The following is a 20657-nucleotide window of genomic DNA, read 5'->3' on the forward strand; positions in this document are numbered from 1 at the left end:
TAGGATATTATGTATATTTTGGGGGAAAAATAGACGCAATTAAAATTTTGTCGCCTACCCAGTCCCACAGGCCACGAGCCGCCACTGTAAGGTAGTCGTTTTCAAATCGCTTAGCTCAATGGGTAAAGACGCTAAGCGCGTCAGATGGGAATACCCAAATCGGTAGTTAAGTGCCCAATAAACGAAAACTAACGTCAGATAGGTACGCCGAGCGTCTAAAAGCGCTTAGCGTTTTCTAAGTTACAGAATTCGGGCCCTTGTTTGATTAAAAAATGTAAAGATTGAAATGTTATTAAGTAATTTTTTAAGAATATTTTTTGCTGGTAAAAATATGTAGGGCAAGCAAATAGTGCAAGTATATAACGCGTTCGAAAAGATGGCAATAAAATGTGACAAGGGAGTTTTAAAGTTTTTTAATATACATTTAATGTATTTTTTCCGCGTCTTCTTCCGCATAAAATTCGAATCTCTTACTCATTCCCATTATTCTCAGAACAAAATAACAGGCATTCCGAATTTCATGCCTTCTTACTGTAAATTTAAAAAATGAACAACGTTTATTTTAATCTGGAAAATCGTAACTTAATCTATTGGCGTTGCTAGGTATATTCAATTAGTTTCAATCACTTTCTCTTTCACTGGAAATGACTACAAGTTTTAATTTTTAATTGGTACCCTCGGAATTTTACTTTATTTCAACTTTTGACCTACCAATTTAAAAACATAACATTCTAAATATCAATCTAAAGTGCCATGGCTGTATTAGAACCATCAATTTTTAATTAAGGGGCTCTGGAAAAATAGATTTGATCGTCTAATGTTTTTAATATCTTTTCCTGCACGGTTAATAAATACTCAATTTTTTATGGAATGAGGATGGCTCATTAGCATATTTCGAAAACGCATTTTTTACCAATAATTTGGTACCACAATTTGTTATTTCGACTCATAAAAAACTTCAAACTACCATTAACATACTATTTTTTAAGTAAAAATGTCAAACGTTGACATATACGATATGTCATTCTATTCAGAATGTAATTTTCTACGAAATAACCATTACCATGAAATGGTACCATTTAAAAATCAAAAGTTGTAGGTAGTAATTTTCTGTGAAAGAGGATGTGACCGAAACTAATTCAATATAATAACTAATTAATCATATATCCAGGTCAAAAAATACGTGTGGCGACGTCAACTTTAGTCTACAGGAAGGCCTTGAAACTAAGTAAAAGTGCATTGGCTGATACAACCGTCGGCCAAATGGTGAATCTGATATCAAACGACGTTGAAAAATTTGAACTTGCAATCACACATATACATAACTTATGGCTGGCACCAGTTGAAACTATGGTTGTTTTGATATTGATGTATTTTTATGTTGGCTTAAGTGGAGTAGCTGGCATTGTATTCATGTTATTATTTATTCCAATTCAAAGTAAGTTTTCGATAATATAATGGAACGTTTATTGAATGCTCAAGTTACTGTTAATTTAAGTTCTTACACAATTGTAAGAACTTAAATTAACAGTAACACTATTGCGATTTGTCGAAAAGTTCTTTAAAATAGTTGGTTGTGTAGCTTTTCACTGGTGACTATATAATATACAAACGTGTAGTACACCGATCACTTATGAAATTCACTTAATAATTAGTGTGAAATTTAATGTAATTCACTTAATAAATAATTAAAATTATCCCAACTTTTTCAAGTCCGGAAAATAAAGAAAATTATCCTTCGCGTTCATTTTCCCCTTAGACGCGCTTAAGGAAACTTTCTCCGCAGCACGGCGCGAAAAGTTTTCCACTCTGTGCGCAAGCGCGGGGCAAATCAGTTTTACCAAGTTTTTCCGAGGAATTTCCTGCTTCGGCTTTAAACCGCAGTTAAGTCAGCGGTTTCAGAGATATATTTTAAGCATAATTTATTTAAATATGATTTGCCTTTCTTTAATTAAAATTCACTTCCTCAAGATTTTCATTGGATGGCGTATTTTATTAGAGAAATCTATGTATATGTTTTCTTTCAAGAAATTACAAAAATCTATCGCCAATACCCCCAAAAACATTACTGAATGTTGTGTACATAATTATATTAACCATGAGTCGCATTTCTTTCATTTCAATGAATTTTTTGTAAAGTTTTCAATGGATGAATTATAACATACATGAAAAGAAATTAAACGCCATTAACTGATAATTATATATTTTTCTTGCTTTTTTACGTCAATGCAAGATACATTAATTTGACTTACCTGTTTCAGTAGCTCTTATCCGATGTTTGTGTTATTAAAAATTTATTATAACTTCTCTATACAGGGTGAGTTTTCTACGATGTTCTATATGGTTATCTCGGAAACCACTGAAGATAGAGAGTCGATTAAATGGGGAAAGAATTACAGTTTTGTGGGGTCATAAATATGCGCCTTTCAGATTTATGAAAAAGTTCATGGCATATTTTAAAAATTGTCCCTAATTCCATTATAATCTATTTTAGACAAAAAGTTTTCAGATAAAAGTTGTAGATAATCACATCCTTAATGAGATTGCGTCCTCAGTTTTTTTCTAAAGTCTGTCATTTTTGACATATGACACAAACATATGTTATTTTTTTTAATTGAAATCATATAGTTGGTCATGACATCATAAAAAGCGCCATTTTTTAAGCTTTTCAGCAATATAAGTTATAATATGTTTTTTTTTAGAAAAATTACTGAGTTATAGCTAATTCATATCATTTTGAACAATTTCACTTAATTAGCCATGGAAACAAGCTCAATCGTCGTTGCCTTCAGAAATGCAAAACTGTCACATCCAAACTTTGTAAATTAAAATGAACAAAAATTTTAAATATGAATTTTTTAAATGAAGAAAAGCGTGTAGAATTATTGGTTCAACTTTTTTTGACCATACATTTTTGAGGATACGTTGGCCGGTGAACGTTACTTACGTTTTTTAGAGAACGGTTTTCAAGACATATTAGAAAAAGTTAAATTTAGATAGTCGCGCATCAATAGAATGGTTCGAACATGACTTTCATTATGACACCTCCCCCTCCTAATGAAAGAAATGTTAGAAATTATTTATATCATAATTACGCCAATTCAGGGATCGGAAGAGGTGGACCGATAATTGCATGGGCCTCCTCGATGAAATAAGAGAGGCACTCGAAGAGGCGGTACGGGAGAACATTTTCTAAAATAAATTAAAATAGTAGTGATATTATTTTTTTAAGTTATAAATCATAACAGAATAAGAATACCATACCAACTAAGTGAAATAGACAAGAAAGATAAGAATTGGCTATAACTCTCAGTAATTGTTCAAAATAAACATACTATACCTTATGTCGCTGAAAAGCATAAAAAATGGCGATTTTTATAATGTCATGTCCAACTATGATTTCTATTTAAAAAACATATGTTTGTGTCATATATCAAAAATGACAGGCTTTAGAAAAAATCAGAAAACACAAACTAATTAGGTATGTGATTATCTACAACTTTTATTTGAAAACTTTTTGTCTAAATTAGATTATAATGGAATTAGGGACAAATTTTAAAATTGCCAAAATTTGTTTTTTTCAAAATATCTAGTAAGCCATGAACTTTTTCAAAAATCCGAAAGGCGCATATTTATGACCCCACAAAACTGCAATTCTTTCCCCAATTATCCGACTTGAACTAGTAGAGGTAGTAAGTAAGGACATCGTAGGAAACTCACCCTGTATCTTTTTATTAGAATTATATATTTTTATAACAACTTTAATAACTACCAACATAATTTATTGACAAGTTAAAATAAAACAACAAATTATCGAGTCTACCCTACATTATATTTTAACACGTTTTGAATAAAATTAGAACGGCACTAATAAACCGGAATTTAAATCGGCCATTTTAGGTCCCCAGAAGTTTTTTGATGTGCTCCTTCTTTAATATTTTTATTCACAGGCTGCACGAAACATCTTAAATTAATAGAAATATATATTTTTAAGTGTGGATGGGCAAGAAGACTTCTAAATATCGTTTAGCTACAGCCATTGAAACTGATGAAAGAATTAGGTTGATGAATGAAATCATATCTGGAATTCAAGTGATTAAAATGTATACTTGGGAAATTCCCTTTGCCAAGCTTGTTGAACTCAGTAGAAGGTGAGTTGAGTAAATTTTGCATCAAATGAACCTAGGTCTAGCATGATATACAGGGTGTTACAAATTCGAGGTACGAGCATTGGTATCTCGGAAACCGTAATAGATACGAAGATGATTAAATTGGGGCAAAGTTGCGCCTTGGAATGTTCACCAAGATGCCATCAAAAAAGATTTAAAAATTTCAGGGATTGCTGAGTTTTTTGGAAAAAACGAATTTTTTTAAATCAATTTTATTTTTTCCTGTCGTTACTTTTTAGAAAATGAAAAAACTAATTCACACACAACATATTCTCATAGCCATCATATTAGGGCCATCTGATAGTATTTTTAGATTTTTAAATTAGCTGATAATTTCTGAGATACAGAGGCCAACTTATTTTTTTTTAAAAACGGACCTGCATTTTTTGTTTGAAGTTTTGAAAGAACTCGGTTTCCTGAGTAAAATGGTATGCCACACTTGATACTTTTTTTTTTGTTTTGGGTACCTTAACATGTGATGAGACCTTGTGGTGACACACATCAAAAGTACATGCCAGAGGTAGCCGACGGTCTATATAGAGTATGGTACCGTAAGAAGAACTCCCACTCTGTTTTTTTAAATTATTTAATCTGATTATATTCATCGAAATAATATTGACCAGCGCTAATTAACATTAAATAAGGAAAATGATACAGAGGCCAACTTATGTTTTTTTTAATACGGACCTACATTTTTTATTTGAAGTTTTGAAAGAACGCGGTCTCCTGAATAAAATGGTATGCCACACTTGATACTTTTTGTTTGTTTTGTGTACCTTAACATGTGATGAGATCTTGTGGTGACACACATCACAAGTACATGCCAGAGGTAGCCGACGCTCTATATAGAGTATGGCACCGTAAGAAGAATTCAGACTCTGTTTTTTTAAATTATTTAATCTGATTATATTCATCGCAATAATATTGACCAGCGCTAATTAACATTAAATAAGGAAAATCGAGCCTGATAGATAATAATATCCAGGTCAGCAATTTAAAGATATAATTTTTAACTTTTCTTATTATGAAATTGAAATCTCATTATACGATCTATTAGATCGTATAATGAGATTAATAAAAATATTAATCGTAGTAAATAAATGAATATTAATCGTAGTTATTATAAATAAATCAACTTCTACAAACTAGTTTCTAATGCTCTAAACGTTCGAAAGGGTTACAACCCTCCCTAATGTACAAATTTATTTTTCGTTCAATCTTATTTATAGCTCTTTGAATATATCTTCTTATGAACGGCAAGAACCTCGCAGGCCATTATGATGTTCTATATACCATTTCCAATCCATCTTCCGGGGAAATGATTCGATTGTTTATATTATATTATATTTATATTATTAATTTTATTTGATTCACCGTATTCAATGTTTTACTCCACGTCATTGTTAAGTTTGAAAGCTTATCAGTATTGTAATGATGAATAGATTAAATATTAAAAAAAAACAGAGCTGGACTTGAAATTAGTTTAAATAAATTGTGTTCAAATGTCCAAAACAAAAAAAAAATATTAAGTGTGGCATATCATTGTACTCAGAAGACAGAGTTCTTTCTATACTTCATATAAAAAATGCATATCAGTATTTAAAAAAAATAATATGGCCTCTGTATCTCACAAATTATCAGCTAGTTTGAATATATAAAAATACTATCAAATAGCCCTAATAAAGTGGCTATAAGAATGTGCAGTTATTTTTTTTTATTTTCTAAAAAGTAACGACAGGAAAAAATAAAAATTATTTTCAAAAAACTCAGCAATCCTTGACATTTTTAAAACTTTTTTGATGAACATCCCAAGGAGCAACTTTGTCCCAATTTAACTATCTTCGTATCTATTCCGCTTTCCGAGATACCAATGCTCATACCTCGAATTTGTAACACCCTGTATATTTGATACCAATTAAACTTTTAGCAAAGAATATTATAGTTTTAAGAACTCTCGTGTGGAAGCTTTAGTGATTTGTCACACGGTGGCGCTTTTGAACATAATCGAAGCCTGAAAATGCTAATATTTTAAATTTTGAGAACTACGCGCCGATATTTCGTACGGTGTTGCCAAAACATATTTTATTTCTCGATATTTAAAGAAATATGTATTGATTATATATTTCGTATTCGTTAGTACATGCGGCATCGTAAGGCTATAAAAACGTAGCTATGAAAATATAATTTTAGATTTTTAATTTTTTTGTACCTTCTAATAAAAATTACTTCTACTCCAATAAAAAATTAACTAGTATGATTATGTGTTATCTGCTAGCTAGTATTAGGAAACTGGAGTAAATACGGAGATATTAATTCGTTCTCTAAGATGAGCACTACTAAGTAATTTTTAAAATTCGACCCATAAGGGGATGTAATTAGATAAAAGGGTGTAATTATACAAAAAAATCTGTACCTACTAGGAGTATGAACTTTTGCACAGATGTAGCGCATTTGAACATTGATAAGCAATTTTTGGAAATGTATAGCTTAAGGGTAGTGAAACTGGGGGTTGAAATTTTGTACAAAAAATGTTAGTTCTAGGAATATGAAATTTTCTACAGAGTTTCCTTAAGTGACGAAAGTGAGTACCTAGAAGCTAATTTTTGACATTCATCCCCTAGAAATAAGGGATGAAAATTTGTACAAAAGTTTGTTACAATCGGTTTTAGAAGTATGAAATTCTGCACAGACGTTCCTTATGTAACGTAATTTAGCACTAAGTAGCATTTTTTGGAAATTCGCCCTCTAAGGGTGTGAAATGAGGGGTGAACGTTCTGAAACAATTCTGTTGAAGGAATATGAAAATTTGCACAGAGGTTCCTTATGTAGTGTAATTGAATAATAAGAGTGATTTTTGGAATTCATTCCTTAAGGGAGTAAAACTAGGGGTGACAATTTGTATAATTTTTTATGTAAAATCCGTTCTAGAACTAGGAGTATGAAATTCTGTTCAGAGGTCCCTTAAATGATGAAAGTGAGTACCTAGAAGCGAATTTTAGGCATGCATCCCCTAAAAAATAAGAGATGAAAATTTGTACAAAAATTTGTTAAAATCGGTTTTAGAAGTATGAATTTTGCAGACGTTCCTTATGTAACGTAATTTAGCACTAAGAAGCAATTTTTGGAAAATCGCCCTCTAAGGGTGTGAAATGAGGGGTTGAACGTTCTGGAACAATAAATTCTGTTCAAGGAATATGAGAATTTGCACAGAGGTTTATTATGTAGCGTAAATGAATAATTAGAGCGATTTTTGGAATTCATTCCTTAAGGGGATAGAACTAAAGGTAAAAATTTGTATAATTTTTATGTAAAATCCGTTCTAGGACTAGGAGTATGCAATTTTGTACAGAGGTCCCTTAAGTGATGAAAGTGAGTACCCAGAAGAAAATTTTGGACATGCACCTAAAAAATAGGCACTCCCTATTTTAACAAAACAATTAAAATAAAAAATTTTATCTAAAAAATAAAAAAAAAGTTGGGGTAGACCACTCTTATCACTTAGGGGAATAAAAAATAGATAACAACCTAGGAATAGGTTGTGACCAAACCAAACCAAACCAGACCTACTGAATATACATATAAAATTTTATCAAAATCGGTCTAGCCGTTTCGGAGATGGTAACAAAAAATTAAAAAAACAACCCCTATTAAAAAATAGGGGATGATGGTAGAACGTTGAAAATTTAGGGTTGTTTATATTTTTTAATGCCAAATAAAAAAAAATATATTTTTTTAATAAAAAAATGGGGGTAGGCTACCCTTATCACTTAAGGGTATAAAAAATAGATAACAAACTATTTTCAGACCTACTCAATATACATAATAAAATGTCATCAAAATCGGCCAAGCCGTTTCGGGGATGGTAACAAAAAAATAACCCCTATTAGAAAATAGGCGATGATGGTAAAACGGTGAAAATTTAGAGTTGTTTGTATTTTTTAAGGCCAAATAAAAAAAATATAATATACATTTAAAATTTTATCAAAATCGGTCAAGCCGTTTCGGAGATGGTAACAAAAAAATAACCCCTATTAGAAAATAGGGGATGATGGTAGAACGGTGAAGATTTAGAGTTGTTTGTATTTTTTAAATCCAAATAAAAAAAATATAATATACATATAAAATTTTATCAAAATCGGTCAAGCCGTTTCGGAGGTGGTAACAAAAAATTAAAAAAACAACCCCTATTAAAAAATAGGGGATGAGAACGGTGAAAATTTAGTGTTGTTTGTATTTTTTAATGCCAAATAAAAAAAATAAAAATATTTTTTTTTACAAAATAAAAAAATGGGGGTGGACTACCCTTATCACTTAAGGGTATAAAAAATATATAACTACCTATTCTTACACGTACTGAATATACATATAAAATTTCATCAAGATCGGCTAAGCCGTTTCGGAGGAGTACGGTAACCAAAACTCTAACACGGGAATTATATAAGATAATATTATATTATGTAAACTGCGGAGTGCGGAGTGCGGAGAACGGAAAGACTGATTATAGCAATAGATAAAATTTAAAACTATAATTTAAAACTATTCAAGAAAGTACACACAAAACAAGGCAACGCCGCGCGTTTATTCGTTCAATTCCGAGCAAAATAGCGAGGCCCCACGAAGTTGGGACCTCGCTCGCCAAAGCGAGGCTCCATCGACAGGTCAGATTTTGAGGCGAGACGAGACTTCTAGCTTTTAGTTACGTAATCGAGGACGCGATTTTTAAATTCATTGTTACCCACCATAGACGTGTGGTGACGAAAAATACGCACTTATATTGAACATTGGGTGTCTTGACTTGACAATAAAAACCAAAAAATATAAACTTAAGTCACACAAAGGTCTTAAATTAGAAGTTATATTAAATATTGATTTAAGTCTTTACGAAAATTATTTGGCTAAAAAGAAAATGATTTAAGTCAAAGACTTAATACTCAAATCATTTAAACATTATGTTGAAATTTCCTTAAGATTTAAATCTTTCTGATTTTAGAAATGATTTAAAACTGAAGATTTAAATCTTTTTGAAACTGACTCTTGCAGCTCCGATTGTCATTCCCAAGACGTACATAAAGTCTATCTTTCTAGTTTTTATGCTAGAAATGACGTTATTATTTTATCGTAATGAAGTGCGATAAAAATATTATCATTCGTTCAGTTATACGAATTCAACCTATAATTACCTAATTCTGATTTCGCAGACCCGATTGTTATATTTTAATTATTTCTTTAATAACGTTATTTAAAAACATATCTAGGTCGACGTCATCCAGCTGGTTTACTGAAATTATATTTTACATGATTTTTTCCCAAATTGAGATAAACCCAAGTCGTCCTAAATTGAAATATTGACAGTATTAATACAACATTTTTGTTTTAGGAAAGAAATTCAACAAATCAAGAAAATATCTGTAATAAGAGCCATTATGATGTCCTTTAATATGTTCTTAAACTCAACTACCATATACATATGCGTTTTAGTATATTTCTTTACCGGAAACGTACTAGATGCTCAGTACGTCTACGTAGTATCCTCATTTTATGGTATTCTGAGAAGTACAGTAACCACGTTCTTCCCTCAAGGGGTCACTCAGTTTGCCGAGGCAAGTATATCAGTAAAAAGAATTAAACAATTCTTGCAGCACGACGAAGTCCAACTTGACTCAAGTTCCACATTTCTTAATGCTTTTCGATCTAGTGAAAAAACTAACAAATCAGTTGGTATTCATCTAAAGGATGTTTCTGTAAAATGGACCAAGTCACTTGAAGAGAATGCTTTAGATAACTTAAATGTTGAGGTGGAGTCTGGTCAATTAGCCGTAGTGATTGGTCCTGTTGGAAGTGGTAAAACAACTCTATTGCACACAATTCTGGGCGAACTAGAGCCAGTGTCCGGTATGGTGGACGTGGGTGGTTCGATTTCGTATGCCTCTCAGGAACCGTGGTTATTTGTGGGCAGTGTACGTCAGAATATTATTTTCGGTCAACGGTTCGACGCTCGACGATATTACGAAGTGGTAAAAGTATGTGCCTTAGAAAGAGACTTCGCACTGTTTCCTCACGGCGATCGAACTATAGTCGGTGAACGTGGTGCATCAATTAGTGGTGGTCAAAGAGCTCGTATCAATCTTGCCCGTGCAGTTTACAAACGAGCGGATATTTATCTGTTAGACGATCCGTTATCTGCAGTCGATGCCCACGTCGGAAAACAACTGTTCGAAGACTGCATAACCGGTTACCTTAAAAACAAGTGCGTTGTTTTGGTTACTCATCAGCTACAATATTTGAAAGACGCCAAGAAGATTTACCTTTTTGGATCAAAAACAATCGAACATACGGGCACTTATGAAGAAGTACAGAATTCCGGCAGAACATTTACGCAACTTCTTAGTGAACTTGAAGACGTTCTTGATGAAGAAGATGCTGAAGAATACGAAACGGAAGAAAATGAAGATATCAAACCAGCCAGAAGAAGAAGAGTGTCTACCAAGGAAGTTGTGCCAACAAATGTAAAGATGGTAATACAAAACAAACTGGCTAAATTACCACCGGAGCGGTAGTCTAGACTAGAAAATTGACGAAAGAAATATTATTTTACATATTTATTAACATGAATACCGTCGAACAAGCAGGTAAATTTGTCAAGCACGGCGGTTGTTGCTAAATATTTACCGGGTGTTTCTCACAAGTGGCTCACCCCTATAACGTTTTTATTTTTTCAGTTGATTTTTAAAAGACACCCTTGGTATTTTTTACTTTTTTCGATAGACAATGACATTCGGAATAGAATGACGTATCATATGTCAACTTTTGACATTTTCGCTTAAAATCGTATTTTAAATTGCAATCTACAGTGTCATGGCTGTTTTAAGACTAATTTTTAATCAAGGAGCCTTGGAAAAATAGATTTGATTTTCTAATGTTTTTTCGTGTCTTATCTTGGCCGGTTAGAAGATGCCCAAATCGTATTTTTAATCATATCTCATTTTTTCAAATGGAACGAGAGTGACTCATTAGCATTTTTGGAAAAAGCATTCATTAAGAATACCTAATTTGATACAATACTTTTGAATTTCGAGACAAATTGTCGTTATGAACTGCAGGTTATAAAGGTTCAAATAAACCATATGCAAAAATGTCAAAAGTTGACATAATATATGTCACTCTATTCTCGTTCTATTCAGAGTGTCATTTTCTATCGAATAAAATAAAAAAAATACGGAGGGTATCATTTGAAAATCAAAAATTGTAGTCCTTTCCGGTGGAACAGGATGTGCCCGGCAATAATTGAATATGTCAATCGATCCTGATTTCATATATACTAACATACTAAATCTCGTGCGCTTTGTGCGCATACTTGAAGTGACTTCTTACTAACAGCTGTTATTATTCATGTTGAGGATTTATTTTTAAATTAATGTTAATCGTTAGGCAACCAGTAAACTCATAGAATATGTATTTCTTTTGCATAATCAAAATTGTCACTCTAAATTTTACATAACCAAATTGTCACTCTAAATGGGTCTTTTTTAGACAGATGTCAATTGTCTTGTCATTATTCAATTTATTATTCGAATTCTCATAATGTTGTTAACAAAGTTTCATCTTAAAATGACATCAGAGTTGTTTATCACTATATAGCTCAATCACAGTTGTTTATCTCCATCATTTATCACTATAAATAATTCATTATTTATAGTGATTTACAGTAATTTTATTAAATTATACAAATATTCTCATTGATTATTGGTTTGAAATAAATATGAAAGTGTCCTCCAATGAAAATGCGAGTTACTAACTCTAAATTCTAATTCTGAGCTGGCAAATGAGCTAGATGCTTTACCTAGACCGTTATTCAGAATCTACAAACCTATCGATGAAAATATGATTGAAATCAAGGTTAGTACAGTTTCAAGTTTATTATAGTAATTTTCTAAGCCGCGTATATCACAGATCGTTACCCAATGTTACCACAAGCTTCTTCGTCGGAGTAGATTATCACGAGATAATGGGGTTAAATTGTTTAACAAAGAGGTAGATCTACCCCGAAGGGGACTTTCGTCCGTCAGATTAATTGCATGCCGCCGTCATTCAGCGACAAGTCAATTCAATTTTCCACCGGCATTTATAGATAGAGGAATATCATGCCGCCCGATGACGGCATTTTTTGTATATACTAACAATACCGCCGCGCCGGCAGTTGTTTAGCCAGTGCCAATACAAAAATCTTGAAAAGTGCCCGTAAATTATATAATTTTTAGGATCCTCAAATCGAAAAAGAATCAAGAGGAAGTGGTACCATTGGCTGGACAGTATACAAGTCGTATTTTGTCTCTGGAGGTCACTGGTGTAAAATTTTAATATTGTTTCTAATATTTGCCATGACGCAAGCTCTGGCAAGTTTATGTGATTATTTTTTGACATTCTGGTAATATATTTTTCAATATACTGTACAGGGTGAGTCAACGATAGAGCAAAGTCCATTATCACATTTGTTTGAAGGTTTACAAAAAAACGTTAAATATAAAAGTTATAGCGTTGATTGAAAGAATTGGGAAGATACGCAACCCATGATACAAAGAATACAAGGTATGATATTGCGCAGGTTGGTTACTACGTCACAGGTGATAAACGACACCATTGGTCGGCAAGCTCCGCGCGCCAATTTCAAATTGTCAAACAGATGACACAATAAACGCGAAAATAATTTTTCAAATGTCAAGCTCGATAATTTGACATAACTTTTGGGGTTATGTCCTGATTCTTCCCTATTTTAGGTCTTTTTTTTATTAGTGGCAATTGAACAATATGGATATTTTTCTGTATGGCGTATGACGTCACAGGTGGTATGCGCAAACTTAACGAAATTGGAGCCGCTATCGATCATACCTTGTTTTCTTTGTACCATGTACGCAACCTAATGTGCGAATTTGTGACAAGACTGATTTGATTTCCCGTTACGTCTCAAGTGCTGTACGGTGGAGGCACCAATACTTCTGCGGCCAACGCATAAAACGCTTTATTTTCTCTAATTTGGTCAGCGAAGGCATATCGAAGATAGTGTAGAACTGAAAGCGACAGTATTGCCATAGTAAAATGTATAATATCTGTAATTTGCTTGACGAAAATATCTTTGGATAAAAAATCCTGGTTTTTGTATTGAAAATTTATTCGTGTTAAACATAGAATAAACAACAAAAATTAAAATTCTTTTATATGTATTCAGTACCATGTCGAATGATTCGTATGAAGTATATTCGTATATATTCATACAGCGTATGAAGTGAACGCCGTTCTTTGTTTAATCATATAATATTATATTAAATGGTTTAATGATATAAATCCGTATTATTACGTACTGTACCCAAAATCTACGGATTTGTCAGTAGTTCTGGCAACACCGTCTCCCGCAACCACTCACTCTGTCGACTGAAAGCAGAACTACAGTACAGTATCCTTCATCCGCTGCGCTGTAAACGACTTGATAGTCGTTAGCGTTGATGCGCGCAGCTAAACTAAATCTCGGAATTCTCAGGCTGACGGTACATCTCGGATAGGTTTTGTGCCACGAAATCGCCCATAAAGTTGCGCAATGGTATTAAAAATATGGGTAAAAATAGAAAATATTATAAATCGCAAACTATTAAAAATAGGTATATGACATACTTAATAAAAGTTGAAGAGTTTTGTAAAATCTATCAGAAAAAATGATAATATATAGGGTGTACCATTTAAAGAAATTTGAAATTTCTTAATTTTAAATAAGTAGTTGAAATTCATAAATATATTTTGAACACCCTGTAGCATCTTACTAAAATATCTTTAAATACATCTTTTCCTATGTCTCTATAAAATTTTCCTACTAAATTTTAGTTGTCCAACTTCAGAAACAATGAGATCATCGAGAAATTTTTACCGCACGGCAATCTAACATTTGTTTAGACAAATTTAAATATTACACAAACTATTAATTTTAGGTATAAACATTATATATAAAAAAAAGTTATGGAATTTAACGCAGAATCTGAAAATAAAATAAAAAATAGGGTGTTGCATTTAAAAAAAATGTTATATTCGCCACACTTTTTTGAAGCACCCTGTATCCTCTATAATAATTTTAAAATATGTATCTTAACCGTCCCTATAACTTTTATATTTAATATTTTTTTGTAAACCTCGAAACAAAGGAGATAATGGACTTACTCTATCGTTGATTCACCCTGTATATTCATATTTATTTTTTTAATTAGAACCCAGAGTATATTAAAAAACTGCGAACTATAACCAAGTTTATTGCTAATTTATTGTAGGGTAGAAATAGTAAAGGGTAGTTTTATTTTAGGGTTAATATGAACCAAATCAAGAAAATGGAAGAAAATGAGACGTACCTTAAAAACCAAGAAATATCTAGAATCGTCGAGCATGGAACTTTCACCGTTGATCCTAACACATATAATGGTTCAAGGATTCTCTCCAATAATAATTCCATTATAACTGAGCATACACCTTTTCAAGAATTCTGGCTTACACACATGACTGATCAGGTTCTCGCAATAGCATATACAGTGATAGTTTTGATGCTGATATTAATGACAATAACCAGATTATTGGTTTTCTACAGATTTTGTAATAAAGCATCAATTCGATTGCACCATAATATGTTTTATAAGATAGTATACGCTACAATGAGATTTTTTACTGTTAATCCTTCAGGAAGAATTCTCAACAGGTTTTCTAGAGATATGAATCAAGTAGATGAAGCATTGCCTGTTACTTTACTTGACACTTTGCAGGTTTGTATAGTACATTTTTTTTATAACGAATAGTAGAAATTGGTTTATATTTTATTCATAAAACGTAATAAATTTTGAATTTTACTCAGAGTTGAAGTCTTAAAAAAAATTGTGTGTGCACTATGTGCGCATATTTGAAGTGAAACTTCTTACTAACAGCTATTAAATGAAAGGTTTGACGGACATGTTTGAAAAAGTGTAGTTTGAACTGTTGAAAAAGTAATAAAAAAATTGTGTGTGCACTATGTTCGTCTGTCTGCCCGTCTGTCCGTCTGAGGACTCCATTCGGTTACCTCTATCCACGTGCCGAGTTTGGTTCCAATCGACCCATAACTAAGAAAAATCCTGATGATTTCATGACATGTGTCGTACACGGTCAAGTTGGTCTTGGTCCAATCTATCGACATACCAAATTCCATGTTAAGGTTGATTCTCACAATACCTTCCGTTTCCATTCGGAAGGGTATCAGAAACAGCGTTGTCAAGTTCTTACATTTGTACTGTACCAGCTCTGTTAACATTTTGCTGATATTTATTTATTCTTTTACCTCTTAATTAAATCTATTACCTATTTCAAAAGATACAAATTTTTAAAATAATACTTTCGTAATGATATAAATTGTACAATAAAAAGTATGGAACTGATACGGAATGGCAGCTTACGTATAGCGTGAATGCAATAAAAATACGCAACGGATATGGAATGGAAGAATCAACCTTATAAAGAGAGAGAATCTTTGAGAATCAACCTTATAAAGGTTGATTCTCACTATACCTTCCGTTTCCATTCCATATCCATTCCAAATCCGTTCAGTATTTTTTATTGTATTGACGCTATGCGTAAGCTTCCGTTCCGTATCAGTTCCAAACCTTAAAGATTGATTCTGGAATGGATATGGAATGGAAACGGAAGGTATAGTTAGAATCAACCTTATAAAGGTTTATTCGTTCCGTATTTTTAATTCTATTGGCGCTATACGTAAACTTCCTTTCCGTATCAGTTCCCAACCTTAAAAGTTGATTTTGGAATTGATATGGAATGGAAACGAAAGAATCAACCTTAAAGCTTGATTCTCACGACACCTTCCGTTTCCATTCCATATCCGTTCCGTATTTTTTATTGTATTGACGCTATACGTAACCTTCCGTTCCGTATCAGTTCCATACTTCTTATCGTACAAATTATATCATTACGAAAGTTTTATTTTAAGAACGTGTATCTTTTGAAAAAGGTAATAGATTTAAGTAAGAGGTGAAAAAATAAATAAATATCAGCAAAATGTTAACAGAGCTGGTACAAATGTAAGAACTTAACAACGCTATTTCCGATACGCTTCGGTCCGTCCGCCAAATAAATGTATGGAAGGAAAGGATATGGAACGGAAGGGAAACGGAACGGATAGTGTGCATTGTCCTATTCATTTACATGACATAATATTTTATGTAAACGGAAGGGAAACGGAAGATAGCTGATACGGAAGCTATAGTAAGAGTCAACCTTTAATCGGACGATTTTTTCTAAGATGTGGGCTGTCGTTACCAGTTTTCCTCTCGCCTGTTGTGTCACGTGTCGTGTCACCGCCTTGAATTTTTATTCCCAGCGCACGTAAAGAACTTACACTTCAAAAATTCATTCAATTCAACATTTGTTATTACAGTTGGAGGTTGGAATCTTTGGTGTTACAAATAGCAAAATAAAATACTAATTCACCACAGTACACCTAAACACTTCAACACTTTTAAACACTGAAGAAGTGTTTTGGTTTGTTATGGTGAATTAGTGATTTATTTCTTTAACATTTGTTATTATTAATATATATTTTTATTATTTATATTTTATTAATTTTATTATTTATTTTTTTATTATTTATAGGGGTGTAAGGGGTATTGAAGCGATACATATAACCTAGCTTACCCAAAAGTCAACCTCACCTTCACGTGGTGCACCCTGTTTTCACAAACGAGGCTCTGACGTCCGAGTATAGGCGGTATAACGCTATACAACCCTCAAACCTACCATCGTTCTGGGGAAGAGGAGAAGTAGACTACTCCTACCCGGCCGAGCACGTAGCACAAGGGAACTATTGTCTCAGTCCTCACTGTGCCATAGTCATCCCGTGCTACAGTTGCAGCCAAACTGTGCGGCAGCGTAACCGTCACAGTTTAACCCCTTTACGCAGCTAACACTCATCAAAGATGGAACATTCGAGTGGGACAAAATCATCGTCCGGAGGTAAAATACCCCCTCGATCGGATCGCCGGGAGGGGGTGCCTACTCGAGCGTATCATCGGAGAATTAAGCAGCGTCAATGTTGCACGTTTGCGGCGTGGAACGTCCGCACTCTCCTGGACAGGACAAACTCTAATCGATCAGAAAGAAGAACTGCTCTGGTCTCACAGGAACTCCGCCGGCTAAGTATAGATGTTGCCGCTCTTAGCGAAACCCGCTTTGCAGATGACCAGTCTCACGGGGGAGCATTCCACCTTCTTTTGGAAGGGTCACCCTGCCCTACACAGTAGAATTCATGGCGTAGGCATTGCTGTCAAAGACGAAATCGCCACCAGTTTAACAGAAGTGCTCATTGTGGTCTCCGAACGTCTCCGTTGGAGTCTCCGAACGTCTCCATTGGAGTCTCCGAACGTCTCATGACCCTAAGGTACCCCATATCAGATAAAACTTACCACAATATCATTAGTGCCTACGCTCCTACCCTAACCGCTAAGGTTGAGGAAAAGGATAAATTTTACCAAGATCTACAAAATGCTCTCCAACGAATTCCAAAGCAGGAGCGAATCATCTTGCTAGGTGACTTTATTGCACGTGTCGGCAATCAGCAAGAAATATGGCCAGACGTATTGGGAAAACATGGAATAGGAAACGTAAATAGCAATGGTGAACGCTTGCTAACAACATGCACAGAGTACAACCTTTGCATCACCAATACATGGTTCAAGCTGAAAGACAAGTTTAAAGTTACCTGGAAACATCCCAGATCAGGCCACTGGCATCAATTGGACCACGTCATCGTTCGAAGGAAGCATCTGAAAGATGTCAGACTTACAAAAGCCAGAACAGATGCCGAATGTGGTACTGACCACCAACTTGTAGTTTCGAAAATGAAACTTCAATTAAAACCCAAACATTCACACTGCAAAAAGCAAAACAATATGACCAGATTAAACGTACGGAGTCTAATGAACAACGACACCGCCAACGCCCTCCGGGAAGCCATCAGAAAAGCACTTCCACCGATAACCTCAATCTCCGAAGCTGAACAAGGCTGGACACAATTGAGGGATGCGATTTATAATACCAGCGAAGAAATACTGGGAAAATCCAACAAAAAGAAACAACCAGACTGGTTTAACGAAAATCAACCACATATACATACAGGCTTTGTTGGAAGAAAAGCATAGAGCACATCAAGCAGTCACTGCAAATCCACACAATCCAAGGCTGGGAGACAACTTTAAAGCAGCCAACAACACGCTTCGAAGAAACCTGCGCCAACTAAAGGATAACTAGTGGTCACAAAAAGCAAATAAGATTCAAGAGTACGCCGCGCATCACGGCTATCGTAAATTCTTCGAGGCTGTAAAAGAAGTATACGGCCCAACTAAGAACGTAAGCTGCCCAATCAAGGCACAAAACTGTGAACTTCTAAAAGAGGAAGAGCAAATCAGAAATCGCTGGAAAGAGCATTTCAGCCATATCCTTAACCAAGACAATATCCCCAATATGCAAGCACTAAACACAACACCTCAGTATAACAGCATTGATGTATTAGATATCCCAATAACGGAACAGGAAATAAGGGCCTCCATAAAACAACTTAAAAACAACAAATCGGCTAACTGTGACGCGATTCCAGCGGAAATCTATAAGTGTGCAAGCAAAGAACTTATTGGTCATCTTAAGACTCTCTTCGATGTCATATGGGAAAGCGGAGAGGTACCTCAGGACTTTCGCAACGCGAATATAGTAAATATATTTAAGAACAAAGGAAGTGCATCAGATTGTGGAAACTACCGAGGAATTTCACTACTGGTTATCGGAGGTAAAGTTCTGGCAAAAATTATGTTAAACCGCCTGCACTCACATATAGAAAAAATCCTCCCAGAATCGCAAACGGGCTTTCGCACCAACCGCGGTGCCATTGATTCCATATTTTCCGTCCGCCAACTACAGGAAAAAGTAAAGGAACATCAGAGTAAACTTTATGTTGCATTCATCGACCTAACGAAAGCCTTCGACTCTGTAAACAGAGATACGCTTTGGACAATTATGCAAAAGTTCGGAGTGCCCAACAAATTTCTTAGTGTGTGTAAAAGCCTCCATAACAACAACAAGTCGAGAGTGTCACATCATGGATCACTGTGCGATCCCTTCCTGACAAATACAGGAGTTAGGCAGGGATGTGTTCTAGCTCCTCTCCTATTCAACATATTCATGGCAGCGCTCTCTATTATAGTGGACGGCAAACTGCAGGAGAGAGGAATGGGTGTTAGATACAGGTATGACGGCGGTCTGTTCAACATAAAAGACTCAGGGCAAAAACACGTATAAAATTCATCACAGAACTCCAATACGCTGATGACTGCGCTCTAGTTGCAAATACGTTACAGCAATTACAGGAAATGCTGAACACATATACCTCGGCATACGAGACTTTGGGCCTTAAACTGACGATAAAACAAAAATCATGTGCACTCCCCCGGAAAATCATAACAGCGCTATAAAAATCGGAGAAGAACTGTTGGAATATGTATCGGAATTTAATTACCTCGGCAGTTTGATTTCGGAAAAGGCTCTGAAATTCAGCACAGTATCAGCAGCGCCTCGAGAGTATTCTGGAAACTAAAAGACAGGGTTTTCTACAATCATGACTTGAGCACTAAAACGAAACTTGCAGTGTATCGAGCAGTAATAATCCCCACCATGTTATATGGAAGCGAAACCTGGGTGCCGTACCGCCGGCACACGAGCGCATTAAACAAGTTGCAACAGAGACACCTTAGACAACTTTTAAGAATCAAATGGTACCACCATGTCTCAAACGTATCAGTCACTAAAAAAGCAAGCTGCGAGAGCGCTGAAGACATGATTACTAAATCTCGCTTAAGATGGGCTGGCCACGTATGCAGGATGCAAGAAAACCGCCTACCGAAATCTCTTCTTTACGGTGAACTTGTAGAGGGTAAGAGGAAACCGGGTAGACAACTCAAAAGATACAAGGATGTTGTTCATGAAAACTTAACGGGGATAAGTATGCAGCATCAGTGGGAGGAAGCAGCGCACAATAGAACGCAATGGAGGAGAATTGTAACTTCAGTTAATAACGACAACCAAAAAGTAAAGAGGCAACAAAGTAATGAGATTTTTGAATGTCCGGAGTGCGGAAGAGAGATAAGATCACGTAGCCGGCTTTTCAGTCACAGAAAAGCTCATGACAGGAAACGCCTTGCGTAACCATCTTTTGATGCGTGTCAAATACTCGTCAGCGAGTAATGGCAGTAGTAGTAGTAGTAATAGTTTTATAATAAAAATAAATTTAATTAAATTATATTACTTTATGTGTACTTTTAGAGAGTGAAATGAATGATAAAAAATCGTTTTTTCTACAAACGTCAGTAAAAATGTAATTTTTAACGCATGCTGTCAGTGCCTAAAATGTGACATTATGTCACTGATGGTAAA

The 20657-nt window shown here is 34.4% G+C and overlaps 1 protein-coding gene across 4 annotated transcripts in view; it reads left to right on the top strand.

The window, feature by feature from the left end:
- LOC115890595 (probable multidrug resistance-associated protein lethal(2)03659) overlaps positions 1-20657 on the top strand; it is a 60228-nt gene that overhangs the window by 27282 nt on the left and 12289 nt on the right. For 3 of the 4 annotated variants that reach the window (XM_030910871.1, XM_030910870.1, XM_030910874.1), the window contains 5 exons: positions 1172-1438; positions 3995-4151; positions 9547-10684; positions 12428-12594; positions 14509-14959. In XM_030910871.1, the coding sequence (XP_030766731.1) occupies positions 1172-1438; positions 3995-4151; positions 9547-10684; positions 12428-12594; positions 14509-14959 (2180 nt within the window). The remainder of the gene's footprint in view (positions 1-1171; positions 1439-3994; positions 4152-9546; positions 10685-12427; positions 12595-14508; positions 14960-20657) is intronic. The other variant, XM_030910872.1, reaches the window with a different exon arrangement.

The sequence above is a fragment of the Sitophilus oryzae genome, unplaced genomic scaffold, assembly GCF_002938485.1.
Source record: "Sitophilus oryzae breed Bouriz unplaced genomic scaffold, Soryzae_2.0 scaffold_888_pilon_pilon, whole genome shotgun sequence".
Taxonomy (NCBI): Eukaryota; Metazoa; Arthropoda; class Insecta; order Coleoptera; family Curculionidae; genus Sitophilus; species Sitophilus oryzae.